The sequence below is a fragment of the Sceloporus occidentalis genome, unplaced genomic scaffold (assembly GCF_023333645.1).
Source record: "Sceloporus occidentalis isolate IW3139 unplaced genomic scaffold, rSceOcc1.0.p SCAF_8, whole genome shotgun sequence".
Lineage (NCBI taxonomy): Eukaryota > Metazoa > Chordata > Lepidosauria > Squamata > Phrynosomatidae > Sceloporus > Sceloporus occidentalis.
This window is the reverse complement of record NW_028316988.1, coordinates 41,948,250-41,966,119: the sequence shown is the minus strand read 5'-3', so window position 1 is coordinate 41,966,119 and position 17,870 is coordinate 41,948,250. Positions and strand designations below refer to the sequence as shown.

Here is a 17,870-nt window from a genome sequence, read left to right as displayed (position 1 = left end):
GTCATGCATGCAAACCATCTCCAAAAACCAGGGTGGAAAACAAACAAAATCAGAGGAACTGAGGACTCTCCCCCCAAAATTATGCATGACCTCTTTTTGCCAACTACTAGAAATCCCTTTCGTGATTTGACCGCAATGAACAATTTGCACAACTTTCTTACTGAGGTTTCCGGGTTTAGATTTTGTTGACCTCAAGCACTGGACACGATTGCCTTGACATTTTCTACAGTACTCAGCAAAAGAAAAGTTCGAGCTAAGACCTCTTTCAGAATTATTGCACTATGATTCCACTTGCACCTTGTGGAAAACTGGGATTTGTAGCTTGAGGAGGCACTAGAGCTCTCCAGCAGGAAATTCTAGAGATCCTCTCACTAAACTGCAAATCCCAGGATAGGACCATCCTGGATAGGAGGTTCAGAGTTAAGGGGCAGCCACAGAAAAGGCCCCACCGACCATGCTTGACATCTGAATGTTAGCTATCTCAAAAAACTAAATAAAAAATCCTTGTAATTATCAGTAATGAAGAGAAGAGTTCATAAGATCATGGGCCATTTAGGTCTACCCTCCCTGCCATGGAGGGAGACCTAAAACATTCCTGAGCGATGACCATCCATCCAACCAACGAACCAACCATCCAACCATTCAACCATCCATCCATCCATCCATCCAACCAACCATTCAGCCATCCATCCAACCAACCAATCAACCATCCAACCTTTCTTGGAAGTCAGAGCATCCTTTTGTACGGAAGGAAGCACCGCTTACCTGAACGATCCATATTCTGGAGGATGCTGGTACCTCATCATCGGTCCGTCCGACCGGCTTTGCTGGGCCAAGCGATGGTCACCATAGAAGTGCCCGAGGTCCTGTGGCTTGCAGCTCATGGGTGGGCCGGACATATTTTTGTACGGATAGTCCGGGGGTGGCCCCCTGTGCTCCATCCCTTTCATGTTTGGCTGCGGAGGGGCCGGTGGCCCTGAATTCTTATAGAAGTCATTGGTCTGCTGGTGGGAGAGCGGAGAGAGGGGGGCGCTGGTGACCGGGGCGTGGGCTTTCACGCCACTCGTGGCCATCGACAACTGCATCAGCCTCTCGCTCAGGGAGCGGACGTGTCCTTGCTTCAAGTCCTTCAGCCCCTCGTCCTGGTGGACCTTCCCAGGGCTCACGCGCTGGACCGTGGGGCGCCCTTCCGTCCTCATCTTCTGATTGGAAACGCCGGTCACGTAAAACGCCGCCCCAACGCTGGCGTGCGGCTGGCCCCTGAAATACTGAGACTGGACTTTGGCTTCCTCGTAAGTCGGGAGGTCTTCACTATTCTGGAGCCTCGGGGAGAGCTGCTTCTCCATGACACTGTTGTCCAGCTGAATCTCCTGGCCCTGAGGCTCCTGGCGGGCCACATGGGTCCCAAGCTGGTGGTCCTGGGAGCTCAGCCCTTCGCCGGGAGCCCCCGGGTTCCCATTGCCAGCAAAAGGAGGCACGTTGCCTGTGGCTTGCTGGTGCAGAGCGAGGAGGTTGCGGTTGTCGTTCGGGTTGCCATATCGGAGCTGCTCCTGCAGCAATCGCTGTAAAACTGTCGTGGCCGACTGCTCTTCTGAAGTCCTCATCTCAACAGCGATGCGCCGCGGGTGGAGGGTGAAAGGGGGCGCCTAGAGAGGGAGGGAAATGGGATGATTAGCCCACCAAAGCTTTCAGGCATGCAAAACCCCAGCTAGTATGCAAACCAGAGCGCACAGGCTATGCAAAAATATATTCCAAGGCTGCAAACCAGAGCTCACAGGCCATGCAAAAATGCTCCAGGGCTGCAAACCAGAACTCCTTTTGCTTCAACACCTTCTTAGCTTTCCAGTTGCTCCTTATCTCTTACCAGAGATTGGAGATAAGAGTAGAAGCAGCTCCTTCAGTGGGAACTTCTATGACCCAAATAAGGCCTGCCAGACCGAGATCCCATCTCCCTCTTCTACAGACTGAAAATTAATGGAGAAGAAGGCTGCAAAACTGGCCAAACTGGCAGCATGGGGCAACACCCCAGCCCAGAGCAGGACAACTACTACAGGGAGCTAAATGCAGAGGTTAGACTGAGCACTGGACTAGGTCCGGAGAGACCTGGATTCAAATCCCCACCAGGCCACCATGCTAAATAGAGCAAACTCAGTTCAGTCATTATCCCTTGGTTGTGTTCACCTCACAGGGTTACTAAGGTGAAGATGAAAATGGGCAAGAAGAAAAGTGGGATATAAACATAAATACTTTAGGGAAGAAAGAAAGGATTCTAAAGTTACCCAGGAATATACTGTAAGTGCATCCCCACCATCCCTTACTGGTTCATCGATGGACCATGGTTTGCAAAATCTACCTTTGGAAAAAGAGAGACATCCTACAGAAGGTGAATGCAATACAGCGTGACTCACTTTGGCTCTTGGGAGTCAGAAGAGAGACATCAGGAGATACGGATGCTTTTCTCCCCACAAGTCAAGCAAACTAGTCTTCTTTTGGACTCTTTGGTAATTTGGGTTACTTGACAATTCCGTCAGGCTTTAGTACATTCTGCAAAAGAGAAAACGGAGAAAAACATTGAGAAACGCAATCAAAGCACCACTATTTCCACCAAGATGTTTTCTCCTTAACTTCACTGACCCCTCTTCTATATCAGAATTGCTCAGAGTTAGTGTACAAAATTGTGCCGTCTCACAACTGTAAGGAGTTTGACCTTACAACAAAAATCTATGGAAAAGAGTGTCTGCCGTCCAGATACTGTTGGACTCTGAACAAACCTTGCCAAGAAAACCCTGTGATAGGGTCACCTTAGGGTTGCCGAAAATCAGGAACAACTTGAAGATACACAACAACAGCGACAACAACAAAACTGAATTTGTAACCACTTTCTGAGTAAACTGTACTCTTAATATGGCCAACATGATACTTTCATACCAAGGCAAATCAGAAAGAATGCATTTTATGTTGCAAAAGTAACACTATGAGTTTTGACCTATCAAGAGCACTAATATTGCACACACACCCCAATAATATTGCATTTTCTACCCACCCATAAATTCCAGAAGAATGTCATCCCCCTTTCCCCACAAATGTCACATTTCTAAGAAGGGCAGGCTCAAATACATACTCAAGAGAAGAGAAGAACCCATAGACCTCCTAAGCTTCTTGGAGGATAAGCAAGATAAAAGTTTACCAACAACAACACAAAGGGCGTTCGGAAACACAGAAGCACATCTTCAGATTAGAACTGCACACTAAGGTTGTCCAAAGAGAAATGTGTACGGTTCAGTGTTGCATTGCTTCCTTGCAAAGGAAGTGGATTTGGGGGGGAAGTGGGATCCAGGAATTTTGCAGCGTAGGCAGGATTTTAAGCGAAATTGTGAGTGTGAGTGTTGTGTGTGAGAGAAAAAGACAGAGAAAGAAATTTGGGGAAGTGCTGAGTCAAGTCTTCCAAGGCTTTATAAATAGCAGCAAATGGATGTAGTGATAACTAGTAACCTTTCAGCCAAGTTTGCACGGTTATTGTAATTAAAACACACACTCACACACACTTTCCTCCACTGAGCCTTTCATTATGTGACTCTCGCACAGCCAAACCCAGAGAGATCACTAGAGCCAACCCAAATCTCCTCCTGCCAGATTTTGAGGGATGCATTAAAGTACTCCACAAAATTTCCAGCAAACGGATTGCATTAAGAACAGAAAGGCAAAATCTGCTCTGGTACAATCCTCCACTCTAGGCATCATAAAATGCCAAATTTAATCTTGATTGCAAGAGTAGCTGCAAGGGCGAAAGCTTCAAAGCAGTTTGCATCCTGAAAGTAATCATGTTTTCCTATGAAACCCCCCAAACATTGACTGAACAGAAGTAGAGAACATTACTCCACCTTTCCCTGCCATATACATACAGGTCATATGCGCTACTCTCTGGAGTTGAACATCGCCACAACCGCTTCTTACCAGCTTCATTTCATGCGCAGATACAATTTTGAGACTCAAAAGGCTACTTTCATGAAAGGGAACACATTCAGCCCATGCATTAATGGTCTTTTGAGGATGTACTATTTGCAGCTAAGTCACCCACTACCTATCATATTTTAGATTTGTTGCTGCAATCCTAGCAAGCAACAAGTCTCTTTGCCTCCGCTTGTGAAACGAAGGCACTCGGTTCGGAGCACTGTGAAAACCTGCCCAAACTAGCCAGGACTCTAATTAGGAAGTAATTCTTTTAAGTGGAGATGAGAAAGGGTTCATTTGCTACAGGGAAGATGCAAAGAGGAAATAAGCAAGCTTGTTCCCATGACTTGTCCCCCTGTTTTCCATGGAAATAAGCCTTGTGGACTCTAAGACCTATTCTTTCCCAATGGAAGGGGAGACTCGTTGCACATTGTTTTCAGAAGAGTTATGTTCCATTTTGGAAATACGGTACCTTTTCACCCTAGGCAATTATAGCAATGGGACTCCACTTTAGATGCCGCGGTTCCACTTTATGAAATTCTATTGTGTGGAGGTTGTTATTGTGGTCGTTGTTGTGTACCTTCAAGTCATGTCTGATTTATGGCAACCCCAAGGTCATGGGGTTTTCTTGGCAAGGTTTGCTCAGAGGGGTTTGCCTTTGCGTTCCTCTGAGGCTGAGAGACAGTGACTTGCCCACGGCTTCCCAGTGGGTTTCCATGGCCAAGCAGAGATTCGAACCCTGGTCTCCAGAATCTCAAATCCCTACCCCACGCTGGCTCTCTATGTGGAGCTTCAATCCATCCATCAATCATTTTATTTCACAGATCTTAACTGCAGCAGCACAAAATGTTGCTATCTCAATCAAGGTGCATTTAGATTTCAAAGCATTCTAGCGCTTCACCAGACTACAGATCCCAGCGCTGCACAGAATGCAGCCGTGTCAATTAACGCAGCATCCAAGGGCTATTAATTGTGATGGGGTTCATAAACGCCACAAAAATACCTGTCTGCATTGCAAATGGAAGCCACCGAAGGGTAGGACCAGCCAAGCTGCCACTCATTAACAAGAAATGCTTTTCGTCTCACAACCGGCAATAAACTTGTGCACACAAGATCAAAGTTAACCTTGAAAGTCTTCCACAAGTAAAGTTTTGCAACAGAGGATTGATTAGGGAAAGGGTTGGGCGAAAAGGGACAGACGTTTGGTGCCCAGCTTTTAGCCTTCATCAGCGCATCCAACACCTCCGACTCAAAACATCCAAAGATGCCTTGAATCCAACCTAGAATTTCACAGATACTATTCGTAGGCAAAGAGTCAGACCAAGATCTGGCACGGCTTCAGGATCCAAAGGCCTACGTTGCTCTCAGGATGAAGTTGCAAAATCTCTTGGTCAAAAGAGAGAATTATTTGAGTAAATAGTGGAATAACCCAGATGGCACTCCAACTGCACTCCAAATCCCAAAATGGTCCATATGAGTAGCCCAAATAGTGACACCCCTTTGCTTTCTGATGGTTCACACGCTTTGTTTCATGCACAAAATTAGTAAAATGTTATGTATAAAATTACCTTCAGGCTATGCGTGTAAGCTGCATATGAAACATAAATGAATCTTGTGTTTAGACTTCAATCCCATCTCCAAGATTTCTCATTATGTATATCTGAATGCAGCTGGCCCTCTGTATCCACAGAGGTTTTATCCACGGATTCAGACATCCATAGGTAGAAATTCAGAAACAATGCCAAAACAAAAACTGGATTTTGCCATTTTATATAAAGGGCAGCCATTTATTACCCCAATGTATATAATGGGTCTTGAGTATCCATGGATTCTGGTATCCAAGGGGGGTCCTGGAACCAAATCCCCATCGGATACCAAGGACCCAGTGTAGTAGTAGTAATAACACCTCATTGTCAAAGGCCCACTGTGATATTAATAATAATTATAATAACAATACTCTAGTGTATGCAATGGGGCTTGAGAATCCATGGATTTTGGTATCCAAGGGGGGTCCTGGATCTAAATCCTAGTGGATATCAAGGGCCCAATGCATAATGACAAGAACAACAAGAACAACAACAACATCCAAACATTTTTAGTTTTCAAAAAACAGAAGTCCTCCACTTCTGGTTGCATTTTGCCTTTGCATTTCATGCATATTCTGTGCAGCCCCCTCCCCGTGTTCCAGGACCAAAACCTGACCTCCCAATGCCACCCACTTCCAGAGGCAGCTGAACTACAACTCCCATCTTGCCTGCCGATGGGATCCTCTGGCTAGGAATGATGGGAGCTGCACTCCTATGTTTACAGAATTCTCCTCTCACTCCACAACAGCCACAATATAATAACGTATTTCCAAGTTCACCCACAACCAAAATTAGGAACAGCCACCAAAACCACACTAAGCTTCTTTATTCCTGCAAGCGTGGATAAGATAGTCCCTGGAGAGTCCCCAATTTAAGGAATCCCCAGCCAAAATGCCTACTACAGTTCATCCTTCCTTTGCATAGATTAAAAAGCAGAGCACACCATGTCTCCCATTTAAGTAAATGTTACAGCTGGGCGAGTTCGGAAAGAGGGACACGTCGTCTACCTGAGCCATTTATGTTGCCCTTGCCTGCCTCAAACTAGCCCCAAGGCTGCCTCTGCTTGCCAACTGTACCTCAGGTGTGTACACAGGTGTGGCGCCACAAACAGGTGCATGGTTAGCATCATATACATCCTCATACCAGAGGCAGAGAGAGAGAGTGAGTGAGAACCACCTTCGATCTCTTGTTAATTAGAAACAAGGAGTAATGGCTAGAGGCATAGTCTTGGCATGAGATCATCCCACCGCTTCAAAAGCAACAGACGGATGGACGGAGGGCCAGGTGCCCATCGCCAGGTGATCTCATACCAGGGCTCAGTTTCAACGCTCCCCTCTGTCCCTAAGGAGGAAAAAACAAAGATGTCCAGCCCATAGCCTTGGTTCACTTGATGGACCGCTTCCCTGTCCATCAAAAGTCCAAAAGTCAACACCAAAACTGGTGAGGGCTGGAATGCAGTCAGGGAGTTTTCCAAGCTCAATGAAAGAGCAGGTCGAGATGAACTCTCCAAATTGTTTGAGGCTGGCCTGATCTCACTTCTACATTTTAAAAATAATTCATTTTACTTTATCTTTGCTGGCTATTGTTCACATGCACCAAGTTCTCCAAAGCTAACTGGAATGAAAGACCACAGTATCTACTCACCCATGGGAACCACGCAACTCTTTGATGCCATTGGATTGTAAGTCCCATCTGCCCCAAGAAACACAGACAGTGATCAGACATTCTGGGAGGTGCAGTCCAACAAGAGGTTGGGGGACACACTGTTTCCACCTCTGCTGTGAATGAATGCAGAGCTCAAAACTATGCATGATTAAGTTTAATTCATACATAGTACAGGACTAATTCATTGGGACTTGCTGCCAGGTAAGTGTGCATAGGATTGCAACTTCACAGGAAAGTGGGATGAAACCCACAGATTTGCACACCCACGGCTTGAAAATATTCCCTAAAAAGTATAAATTCCAAATAGCCAACCTTGATTTTCCATTTTATACAAGGAGCACCATTTTGTTGTGCCATTATATTTAATGGGACTTCAGCATCCACAGATTTTGTTATTGGGTTCTGGAACCAAATCCCAGCACATAACAAGGGCCTATTGTAATTACTAAGAGAACGCCATAATTTGATCTTGGTGACCCTAAGGCAACCCCGATCATGAGGACTCTTAAGGCAAACTTATCCTGGGTTTTTCTGGGCAAGAGTTGTTCAGAGGCGGCTTGCCATTGCCTTCCCATGAGGCTGAGAGTATGTTTCCCTGTTGGTTTCACTCTACTTTCCTGCAAAGTTGCAATCTTATGCACACTTACCTGGCAGCAAGTCCTAGTGAGTTAAGAATATATGTGAATTCAACTATACACACATAGTTTTGAGCTCTACATTCGCAGCAGACATGGAAATGGTGTGGTCCTCCCATCTCTTACTGGATTGCAACTCCCAGATTTCCTGATCACTGGTGGGGCTGCTTGGCATGGATGGGATTTGCAATCCAACAGCATTAAGGCAGCTGCGTGGTTCCAACAGGTAGCCATTTGTTTAAACTGACGTTGGAGAGACAGCTTTCAAGGATGTTTTAGTTGCATAAGAGGGTGGACTATGGTACATGTCCCATGTGATACTTAGGTACGATTCTAGGTAAGTTCTTAGGAGCCAGACCAGGATTAATGGGGAGTAATAACGGCTTTGCTAGGAGCTTGCTTTGTTCTCCCATACATACTCCAGGTCCTCCTCTTTTGCTCCTGCTGTGAGCAGCCCCATCCCACAAATATCTCAAGAATGCGCCAACGTCATTCTCCTTCTTCGTTGCTTCTCCTTGTGGTTTTTTTGCCATTCCTCTGCTGATTTAATCCAGGCTTCTGGCTCTGGGTTCTCCGTTTTAATAAAAACCACATGAGACATTGCATCGCAATACAAGCTTCAGGTGCTCAATATCAGCATCCTCTGAACTAACCAAAAGACATTTGTTTTTCCAAATTTGATTCTTTACAATGGTCCTTTTCCCCTTCCCAAAAAATATGTGAAACTGGTTTAAGCCTCCAGCGCAACTCTGCCAGACATTGACCATAGAGTTGTGCTGAAGAACTTAGGCATTTGTAGGTCCTCCAGCATGATGCTATGATCAACATCTGGCAGATGTTGACCATAGAGATGCACTGGAGGACCTGGAGATCCCTAGAGAGGTGTTCTATTAGGTGAAAAGAATAAGTATTTTTATGTGCAGTTTTCCCACAGTCATAAAGGTCCTTCACCGCTAGTCACAGCAAATGTGGAGGTACCACTGTAGCTTGAATCCATTGCTCCATGTCCTATTCTCTGGAGCAGCAGAAAACAAGCTCTCTCCATCCTCAGTGTGACTTCCCTTCCAATATTTAAACAGGGCCATCATTACACCCCTTAACCTTCCCTTCTCCAAGCTAAACATGCCCAGGTTCCTAAGCTGATCCTCATAGGGTTTAGGGGTTTCCATTTGGGTCACCCTCCTCTGGACTCCTAGGGTTGGGTTCTTTCCAAGACAGCTAAATGCACATGGAAAACATCTCAAAAGGAATTGGGGTGTCTCACCCCCGTGTCGGGTCTCCCTGGTTCCACCTTACTCTGACCGTCCCGGGCCGGCCTGGAAGGAACCCAAAGGAGTCCCACCCCACCGTGGGAACCGGGAGCCGCTGGAAAGCTGGAGGACTTGCTTGGCCACATTCCTCTCCCTGCCCTGCCAGGAAGCCTCTGGAGCAACACAAGCTGGCGCTGCAGGATGTGCAACACACGCAATCGTAAGTGCACAGCTCTTTCATACACACACACACACACACACACGCAAACCAGGTATTCTGCACAGAAAGCCACGTGGTGCAATGGTTTGTGCATTGGACTATGACTCTGGAGACCAGGGTTCGAAATCTGGCTCAGCCATGGAAAACCAGTATGGGCCAGTCACACTCTCTCAGCCTCAGAGGATGGTCATGGCAAACCCACTCTGAAGAAATCTTGCCAAGAAAACACTGTGAAATGTTCCCTTTAGGAATGCCATAAGTCAGAAATGACTTGAAGGCGCACGATACACACGCAAGGTACAGTGGGCCTTTGGTATCCGTTGGGGAGGGAGGAATAATAAACATATAACAGTACTGAATACAATTGTAAAATAAACTATCTAGATAAAATACGCACAAAAAAATTACAATATTGTGGGTCCTTGGTCTCTGCTGGGGCTTGGTTCCAGAATCATCTCTGGATACCAAAATCCATGGATGCTCAAGTCTCCCTGACACAGTAAACTGGTAAATCCAATAACATCCAAACAATGATACCTTTAGTAAAATGGTGTCCCTGATATAGAATGATAAAATTAAGGTTTGCCTTTGGGGATATATATTTCCAAGCCGTGGATGGTTGAATCCGTGGATAAGGAATCCATGGACACAGAGGGCTGTTGTTATACAACAGTAATCCATGGAAGAAGATGAAAATCATCTGGGACTGCATCTTCCAATATCCTTCATCACTGGGTTTGCCAAGAGTGCTGGGAGTATTTTTAATATACTGTATAAAAATGACCGTTGTTGTTGTATGCCTTCAAGGTATTTCCAGACGACCCGAAGGTGAACCTATGATGCGGCTTTCTTGGCAAGATCTATTCAGAGGAGGTTTGCCATGGCCTTCCTTTGAGGCTGAGAGAGTGTGACTTGACAAAGGCCACACAATGGGTTTCCATGGCCAAGCGGGGAATCACATCCTGGTCCCTAGAGTCATAGTCCAAGACTCAGACCATGCATAAGTCAGAAATGACTTGAAGGCACACACAACAAATAACATGGAAGAGGACACAAGGGGAAGGACCTTGGTTGTTATATTCCCCTATTCAAACCTCGCAGACACACAAGACACTGCAATGGAACAGAAGCTGCATGGAACCTGGGATTTGTCAGTCTCCCATCCAAGTAATAACCAGGGCTGAGACTGCCTAGCTTCCAAGATGAGATGGGATCTGGTGCCCTTAGGTTATTATGCTCAGCATTTAAATCAAAGGAGGGCCATATCTGGAAAACATGTTCCCACCTGATCTTGGATGCTAAGCAGTGCCAGCCCTGGTTAGTACTTGGATGGGAGACCGATGAATCCCAGATGCTGGAGGCTCTATTTCAGGAAGTTGCAAAACCACCTCTGAGTTTTCCTTGTCTAAGAAAAGGTATTAAGTCGCCTGTTGACTTATGGGGACCCCATGCATTTTGTAGGGTTTTCCTTCCTCCGAAATGTAACCTACAGCATCCAGCTGTATGCTCCGGCTGCATCCGCACTGCAGAAATAATCCAGTTTGATATTGCTTCACCTGCCATGGCTCAATGCTATGGAATTCTGTGGTTTTTGTGAGATAATTGGCCTTCTCTGTCGGAGACCTCTGGCGCCACGACAAAACTACAAATCCCAGGATTCCATAGCATGGAGCCACGGCAATTAAAGCAACCTTCATCTGCAAGGGAAGGAAAGCACCCAAACTGTCAGACCAACATCACTGCATAGAACAAAGTAAACTCCATTCTTGTTATTAATATTCTTGTTATTAATACTAACATATTAATAATATGTTCTTGTTACTAATATTAGTAGTAGGATCGGTATCAGTACTGCATTTATTTATTCCAGAACTGGGACTCAGAGCGGCACACAATATTAAAAGAACAGTACAATTAAAAACATAGAAAAGTGGTATAAAATAGAATTAAAGTTGCCTTTTCTACCAAACTTACCATACTTTTCGATTCACCGTTTCTTGCTCTTGTTTATCATTTTACTACTCCCTTGTTTTAATTTATGCCAAACCAAAATGGTATCTTTCTGCTGAAACATGAGCCTTGTCTCTAAAATAGCTTCCTCAATAAAGACACAGAAAGGATTAAAAAAAGAAAAGCAGACAAAGGGAGAAAGAAAGAAAGAAAGAAAGAAAGAAAGAAAGAAAGGAGAGTAGCCCAGACTTTCTCCAAACTAAATGGATTTGGAAGAGAAGAAGAAAATGAAGGAATGCAAAGAGGCTTGCAAGCAATCCAAGTTTAAGAGGAAGCTGAATTAAATAAATAAAGCCAAACAATGGAGGATGAGGAAATCCAAAGTCAGTCCTGGTTCTTCCCATTTGGAAACAAAAGTCTGCCATTCCAGAGCCTAAAATTATCAATAGATTAATGGAGAAAGGGAAAGGAAAAGTTAAGGAGTCTAAGGCTGATCAAGGGAAAGAAGACCTGAAAGTGACCAAAAGGGAAAGTGTTTAGTAGTGGTCTGAGTGCCGGATTATGACAGGAGTTCGAATCCTGGCTCAGCCCTGGAAACCCACCTTGGTCAGGTCGCACTCTCTCAGCCTCGGAGGATGCTCCTCTGGACCGATCTTGCCAAGAAAACCCTACGATAGCTTTGCCATAAATCAACAAGAAACTCCTTGAAGGCACACAACAAGCTAGCAACGCACCATGCCCAGAATGGCACATCAGGACTTAATATCGATAAATAGATTATCAATACTTAAATCAATAACCAAAAGAGCAGTGAGCTGTCTTAACTGGCATGAGTCGAAACTCTGCCTGTTTCATTTGCAGGACTTGAACCCAGGCCAAGGCGGGCCAGGCTGCCAGCCATTGTTCCCCATCGAAGACCAAAACCCCAAGTGACCATCTCTGAAAGATCTGGCCTTCAAAACCCAGCCCAAAGAAGCCTGACTTTTCAGCCTGGCTCTCCCTACCTGGGGAGGGAGGCAGAGGGGCTCCTCCGGCGGTGGCCAGTCCATCTCCCCCGGATGGAAGGAAGGAAGGAAGGAGGGGAAGATGGAAAGAAAGAAGGGAGGAAGAGAAGGAAGGGGGAAGAGGGAGGGAAGCAGAGGAGGAGGAGGAGGGACCCAACAGGGAGGAGGAGGAGAAGGACCAGCCTCTCTGCCTCTGCTGCCAATGCCTCCAGCCAGGAATTGGAGGGCTGGACTGAAGGGAAGAAGGAAGGAAGGAAGGAAGGAAGGAAGGAAGGAAGGAAGGAAGAATGAATGAATGTCTGGAAGCCTTGAGAAGGAAGGAAGGAAGGAAGAGGGGGGGGGGAGAGAGAAAGAGGGAGAGCCTGGAAGCCTTGATGAAGGAGGGAAGAAAGAAAGAAAGAAAGAAAGAAAGAAAGAAAGAAAGAAAGAAAGAAAGCCTGGCAGCCTAGAGGAGGAAGAGAAGGAAGGAAGGAAGGAAGGAAGGATGCCTGACAGCCTAAAGAAGGGAGGGAGGGAGGGTCCTTTGGGCTGGGAAGCCCTCCTTGGAGAGGCTTTGGGGGACCCTTGAAAAGCCAGCCATGTGTCTCTCTCTTTGTGTGTGTATTCTGGAGGCTTGCATTTAAAGGCCACGTCCACACTGGAGAAATAATCCAGACTGACACCACTTCAGCTTTCGAACTGACCCCAGGAGAGGGTTCCCTGGGATAAAGGGCTGTACTGAGGGCCTCCATTAATGCAGCCAAGGGCCACATGCCCCTCTTGCCCAGCGCAGGGAGTCTCTGCAGGTGCATGGCACTTCCAGGGTCCCATCCAAAAGAGAAGGCAGCTTCCACTTGCTGCCTCTTTCCAGATGGGTGCAGAGAGATTGCATCTCCCAGTGGCTCCCCTCTTCTCTTCTTTTTGGGGTCGGCTTTCATGGGAAGGCCTTTCCTCCCTTTGAGAAGCAGAGCAGAGGGCCCTGTGTTTCCAGCTAAACAAAGCCAGGCCTGAAAACTTGAGCCAGACAGGACAAGAGCAGAGAGAGAGAGAGAGAGAGAGAGAGAGAGAAAAGCAGGGCATCACCCCAGGTTCCCTTGGCAAAAGCAAGGCCTCTGGTTCCCCTCCTCCGAAGGCCTGGCGCATGAAGGAAGCGTGCACTTTTTCCATGAATAGATCACGCCACCAGGATTTCGGAGGACAGGAAAGGCCACAGGAAGAAAGCGCTTTTGGAAAGCCACTCAGGCCTTTGCAAAGTTGAGTTGCACAAGAAGCAAAGAAAGAAAAAGGGCTGCTTCTTTTGGAAAGAAGTGCCAGGTTGCAGAAGGGTTTGGAAGCCTCTCAATGCCTCTTGTGGTTGTTGCCATCCTTTCCTTAGAGGAATGGGGTGAGAGAAAGCCATTTCCTGATGTGTCCGCACCACTGAAATAACCCAGTTTGAGCCCACTTTAACCGCCATGGCTCTATGAAATTATGGGAATGGTAGTTAGTTGTGGCACCAGAGCTCTAAACCCAAGAAATTTATTCGGCTGCAGATTGTCATGGATTGCAATCCAATGTTCGAATATATCTGAAGTTCAAATGCTGCGCGCGATGCGCCTAGAAAACTCAGACAATCTACAAAAGCCCATCCTAAAATAAATCTACTTCTCTTTGGCACTAGACCTCCATAGCAAAAGAAAGAGTGTATTCATCGACACTTGTATAGTATAGTACTGCATGGCTATTGCTTGTGGATGATGGGAGTTGCGTTTCAATGGCATCTGGAAGGCACTCTGGGTCTGCAACCTTGGACTGAACTCAAGGATACAGAGCCAGACTTTTGGACAGTTGGACAAAAGGTTTGACAAGTTTTTGGAGGACAGGATCAAAGAAAGGCTTTTAGGCTGGGAACCTCAGAGGCAAAAACCGCAGGGCAAGGCTGTTGTTTCAGCGCCCAAAACATTTGGCCGGCTGCTCCTGGAAACAACCCACTGGGCTTTGGAGGCAACCCAGCCTTGCAGCTCCAGCTGGAAAGGAAAGCAAAGAGGAACACCAAGGATCATGGTGGGAACCTGGAGGGAACTGAAACTAATGGGCCCAAAACAACCCCGTTAGCCCTTCCTATTGCCTGAGGACAATGAGGACTAGCGATTTTGAAGTCACTTAGCATGCAATGTTAGTCCCAGGGTGATGCCACCCAGCACTGACCCCCAAACTTTGGTCCTCCATGCGTTTGGGACTTTAACTCCCAGGAGCCCCAGACAATTTGGGAGCTGAAGTCCAAAACTTCTGGAGAACTAAAGTTTGGGAAGAACACAGACTTGACGCTTCTGTTAAAACAAATATAGGTGGCAGGTTCCTTACATTGGTAAATAGGGTCCTTGGTGTCTGTTGGGGTTTGGTTCAGGAAACCCCTTGGATAACAAAATCCATGGATGCTCAAGTCCCATTCAATACAATTGGGTATTATTATTATTATTATTATTACTACTATTATTATTATTATTACAGGCCCTTGGTAAGGCTTTGTTCTAGGACCTCTGTGGATGCTCAAGTTCCATTAAATACAATGGGGTATTATTATTATTACTATTGCAATGGATCCTTGTTATCCGCAGGGATTTGATTCCAGGACCCCCATGGATACCAAAATCTGTGGATGCTCAATTCCCATTATATATAATGTGGTACTACTACTGCTACTAAACTGAGAGTATGTGACTTGGCCGATCGATCTAGAAAGCAAGAGGAAGTTTGGAGAAGTGGTTTGAGCATCAAAAACTTTGGAGACCAGGGTTTGGATGCCCTGCTCAGCCATAGAGACCTAATGGGTGACTCTTGGGGGCTGCTAAGTCACACTCTCTCGGCCTCAGAGGGCGGCAAAAGCAAAACAAAAGCAAACCTCCCTCTGAACAAAGCCTGCCAAAAAAGGAAAACACTGCCTCCATAAAGAGGAAAGGATTTTGCAGGAAGACAGTACCAAGTGAAAGCAACTTTGCAACAATCTCTAGGAGAACCTTTTACTCGGAGGTCCCCATTGCAACTGGACAAAAGGGGGCCAGGGAAGGGGTGCAAGGGGTCCAATGGAAGCATGAAGGATGGGAAGACAAAGAGACCCCCCACATATGTATATAAGACCCCCATTTCAAAGGCTGCCCTGCAAATCCTTTACCTCGACGCCCATCATGGTGCAAACGCAGCAAATCCTGAAGGCTAACGCTCCACAACCATCTCCTCCTCCTCCTCCATCCCAGCCCCACCTTGGACTACAATTCCCAGCAGGCCTCCAGGGCACCGCCCCCAAAGGCTCCTGGGAAATGTAGTCCCTCCGCCTCTTTGCAAAATTTGGCCATTGCAACTGGGCATGCGGCTAGTTTTTTGCAATCGGAGAGTGAGCCAAGGAGCCAAATGCAAAAGCAAGATGCATGCCCAGCTGCAATGGAGAGAAGATGGGGTTTCCTCAAGGACGATGGGCTTTGCAGTCCCTTTTTGGAAAGGAGCCCTGTGCAATGGACTGGGTCCCACCATTGCCTCCCTTTGGCTTGTGATCTGCAACATGGAGGATGCAATTCTGCAAGGGCTAGTAAGTTTCCACAAGGCTGCATCCTTTGTGTTGCTACTCTGTACGCAAAAGTCCCAGTGACCCTCTGTCCTTTTGTTTTGGCATCACTGCGATTTGATGCCCTTTTAAAAACTCTTTTACAATGTTTCAATCTCTTCTTTAAAAACTTTGCTACTATGCGTTTCTTTTTAACTCGTGTTTTGTTTTAAGTCCCAATTGGGAGCTGCTTTGGTCTTTCTCCTTTTGCTTTGGATCCCAGAACTAAAACCAAATAAAACACATTTGCACTCCCTAATGTTCCTCTTATGATTTCTTGACTGCACTCTTCCTTCCTATCAATTCCTATTCATATTTGATCCAAGGTACAGGAATCCTTGATTTCGATTTCTTCCTTGTCCAGGTTGAACCTACACAGGCCTTCCTTCTGTGGTCATTCTTTTATTAAACCTACCTTTGCACTTTCTCCTTTTATCTTTAGTAATTGTTCCAAACTTTTGCTAGTAGTATTGGTATACAATTATGGAGCTATGATTCCACTTCAACCACAGTTTCCAGGGTTCCTTAGCACTGAGCCAGGGCAGTTAAAGCGTTCTCAAACTGGATTATTTCTGCAGTGTGTTTTGGACCTAAGTCTCTCTAGCGGAGCATTTTTAAGACAGACAAGTTGCATCTCCTGCTGCCCTGCTTTGGAAAAACTAGGCAGGTCTTTAGGACTTCAAAAGCACCAGATTCCCCCAAAGAATTATCTCCAGCATTTGCAAGAAAATACTGAGAGAGGACTTGTTTTGTTTGGCCACCTTTGATTCTGCAGCCTCAATCTTTAAAGAAGCCATGTTGCTGGGTCTTTGCAAGTTGTGTGTTGGGAAATGTGTGCTCCTCGTATTTTCTTCACCTATTTTCATCCCAAGAGATATTCCTTTGATGCTCCTGAATGTGCTCCAAAATGCTATCAGCGATTAGCCAACTTTTAAGTTTGAATTCTGCCGATGTTGGTTTCTCCGAAGCCCTTTAATCTTTCTCTTTGCTTACTCAACTACCTGTGTCTAGGCTCCGACAATGTTTGCAGACTTCTTTATCTAACTGACACCTGCGTTGGCCAGTTTGCCTATCAGCCGCAACATCTGCCTTATGTTATCTGTATTTAAGTCCAAAGCTCACTTTGTCCTGAACAACCGTCCCAATTTGAAGTGAACTATGTCCCTCCAGAAAAGAGCCATCATCGCTCCCTTCTCCTCACTGTCTTCTGGTAGAAAAGCATCCCTGGTTTTTCCTGTCATTGCAAAGGATCTTCATGCTGCTCCTCCTCTGCATTTTGCTATTTTCTGAGCCAGGCCTCAAGAGCCAAATTCCTATGAGAAAAATTCACATTTATAGCGAATCCATTAAGATAAGTCCACTGTGTTTGACAGAACTCTTAGGTTAAGAGAGAGGGCAGGGTTGCAGCTGTAAGAAAGGATGGACAAGAGGACTGATCCCGAACAATTCTAAAAGGAACGTAATGCCATCTAGAGAGGAGCGATCTCCTTCCCCCTTTGGGTTCCATCCCAAAACAATTGATTATAGAAACCAGTTTGAACTCCAAGTATTAGTAAATGGGACTTCTGAAACTGGGAAGTTCAAACATGACCCTTTCCCAGGAATGCTCTGAAGGCCACCTGTTTTGAGGTGACTTATAAATGGCCAGACTTTAAACAACTGCTGGGAGACGTAACAAATGGCGTTCAATTCCTCTTTAAGGTTTGGCTGGCTTTGTGTGTCTCCTGCTACTATGTGCTTTGTTGTTGTGTACCTTCAAGTTGCTTCTGACTTATGGCGACCCTATCATGGGGTTTCTTGGGAAGCTTCTTCAGAGGGGATTTGCCACTACCTTCCTGAGGCTGAGAGGATGTGACTTGCTCAAGGTAAACCCAATGAGTTTAATGGCGAGGCTAGGATTCAAACCCTAGGATAGTTAGGATAGGTTTAAAATACATCCATCTGTATCCATCCATAGCTAAGGAGAGGGGAGACATAACACTAAAAACACCTTCAACACAACGCTATGAAAATTAGCTCATGAAGGGAAAAGAGCAGCACATTCAAGGTCTGA

General features: G+C 45.9%; 1 protein-coding gene across 4 annotated transcripts in view; it reads right to left on the bottom strand.

Annotated features, from left to right (window-relative positions):
• LOC149308750 (angiomotin-like) overlaps nt 1–15,463 on the bottom strand; it is a 40,189-nt gene extending 24,726 nt beyond the window's left edge. For 2 of the 4 annotated variants that reach the window (XR_016282185.1, XM_089536402.1), the window contains exons 1-3: nt 12,262–12,357; nt 2,409–2,544; nt 766–1,646 (exon numbers count right to left, since the gene is read on the bottom strand). Coding sequence is in view for 3 of the 4 variants with exons in the window: in XM_089536402.1 (XP_089392528.1) it covers nt 766–1,604 (839 nt within the window). In the remaining variant the exon portion in view is untranslated. Of the gene's footprint in view, nt 1–765; nt 1,647–2,408; nt 2,545–11,281; nt 11,353–12,261; nt 12,358–15,391 lie in introns of those variants that run through there. The other 2 variants (XM_089536403.1, XM_089536404.1) reach the window with 2 other exon arrangements.
• Nucleotides 15,464–17,870: the final 2,407 nt, after the last annotated feature.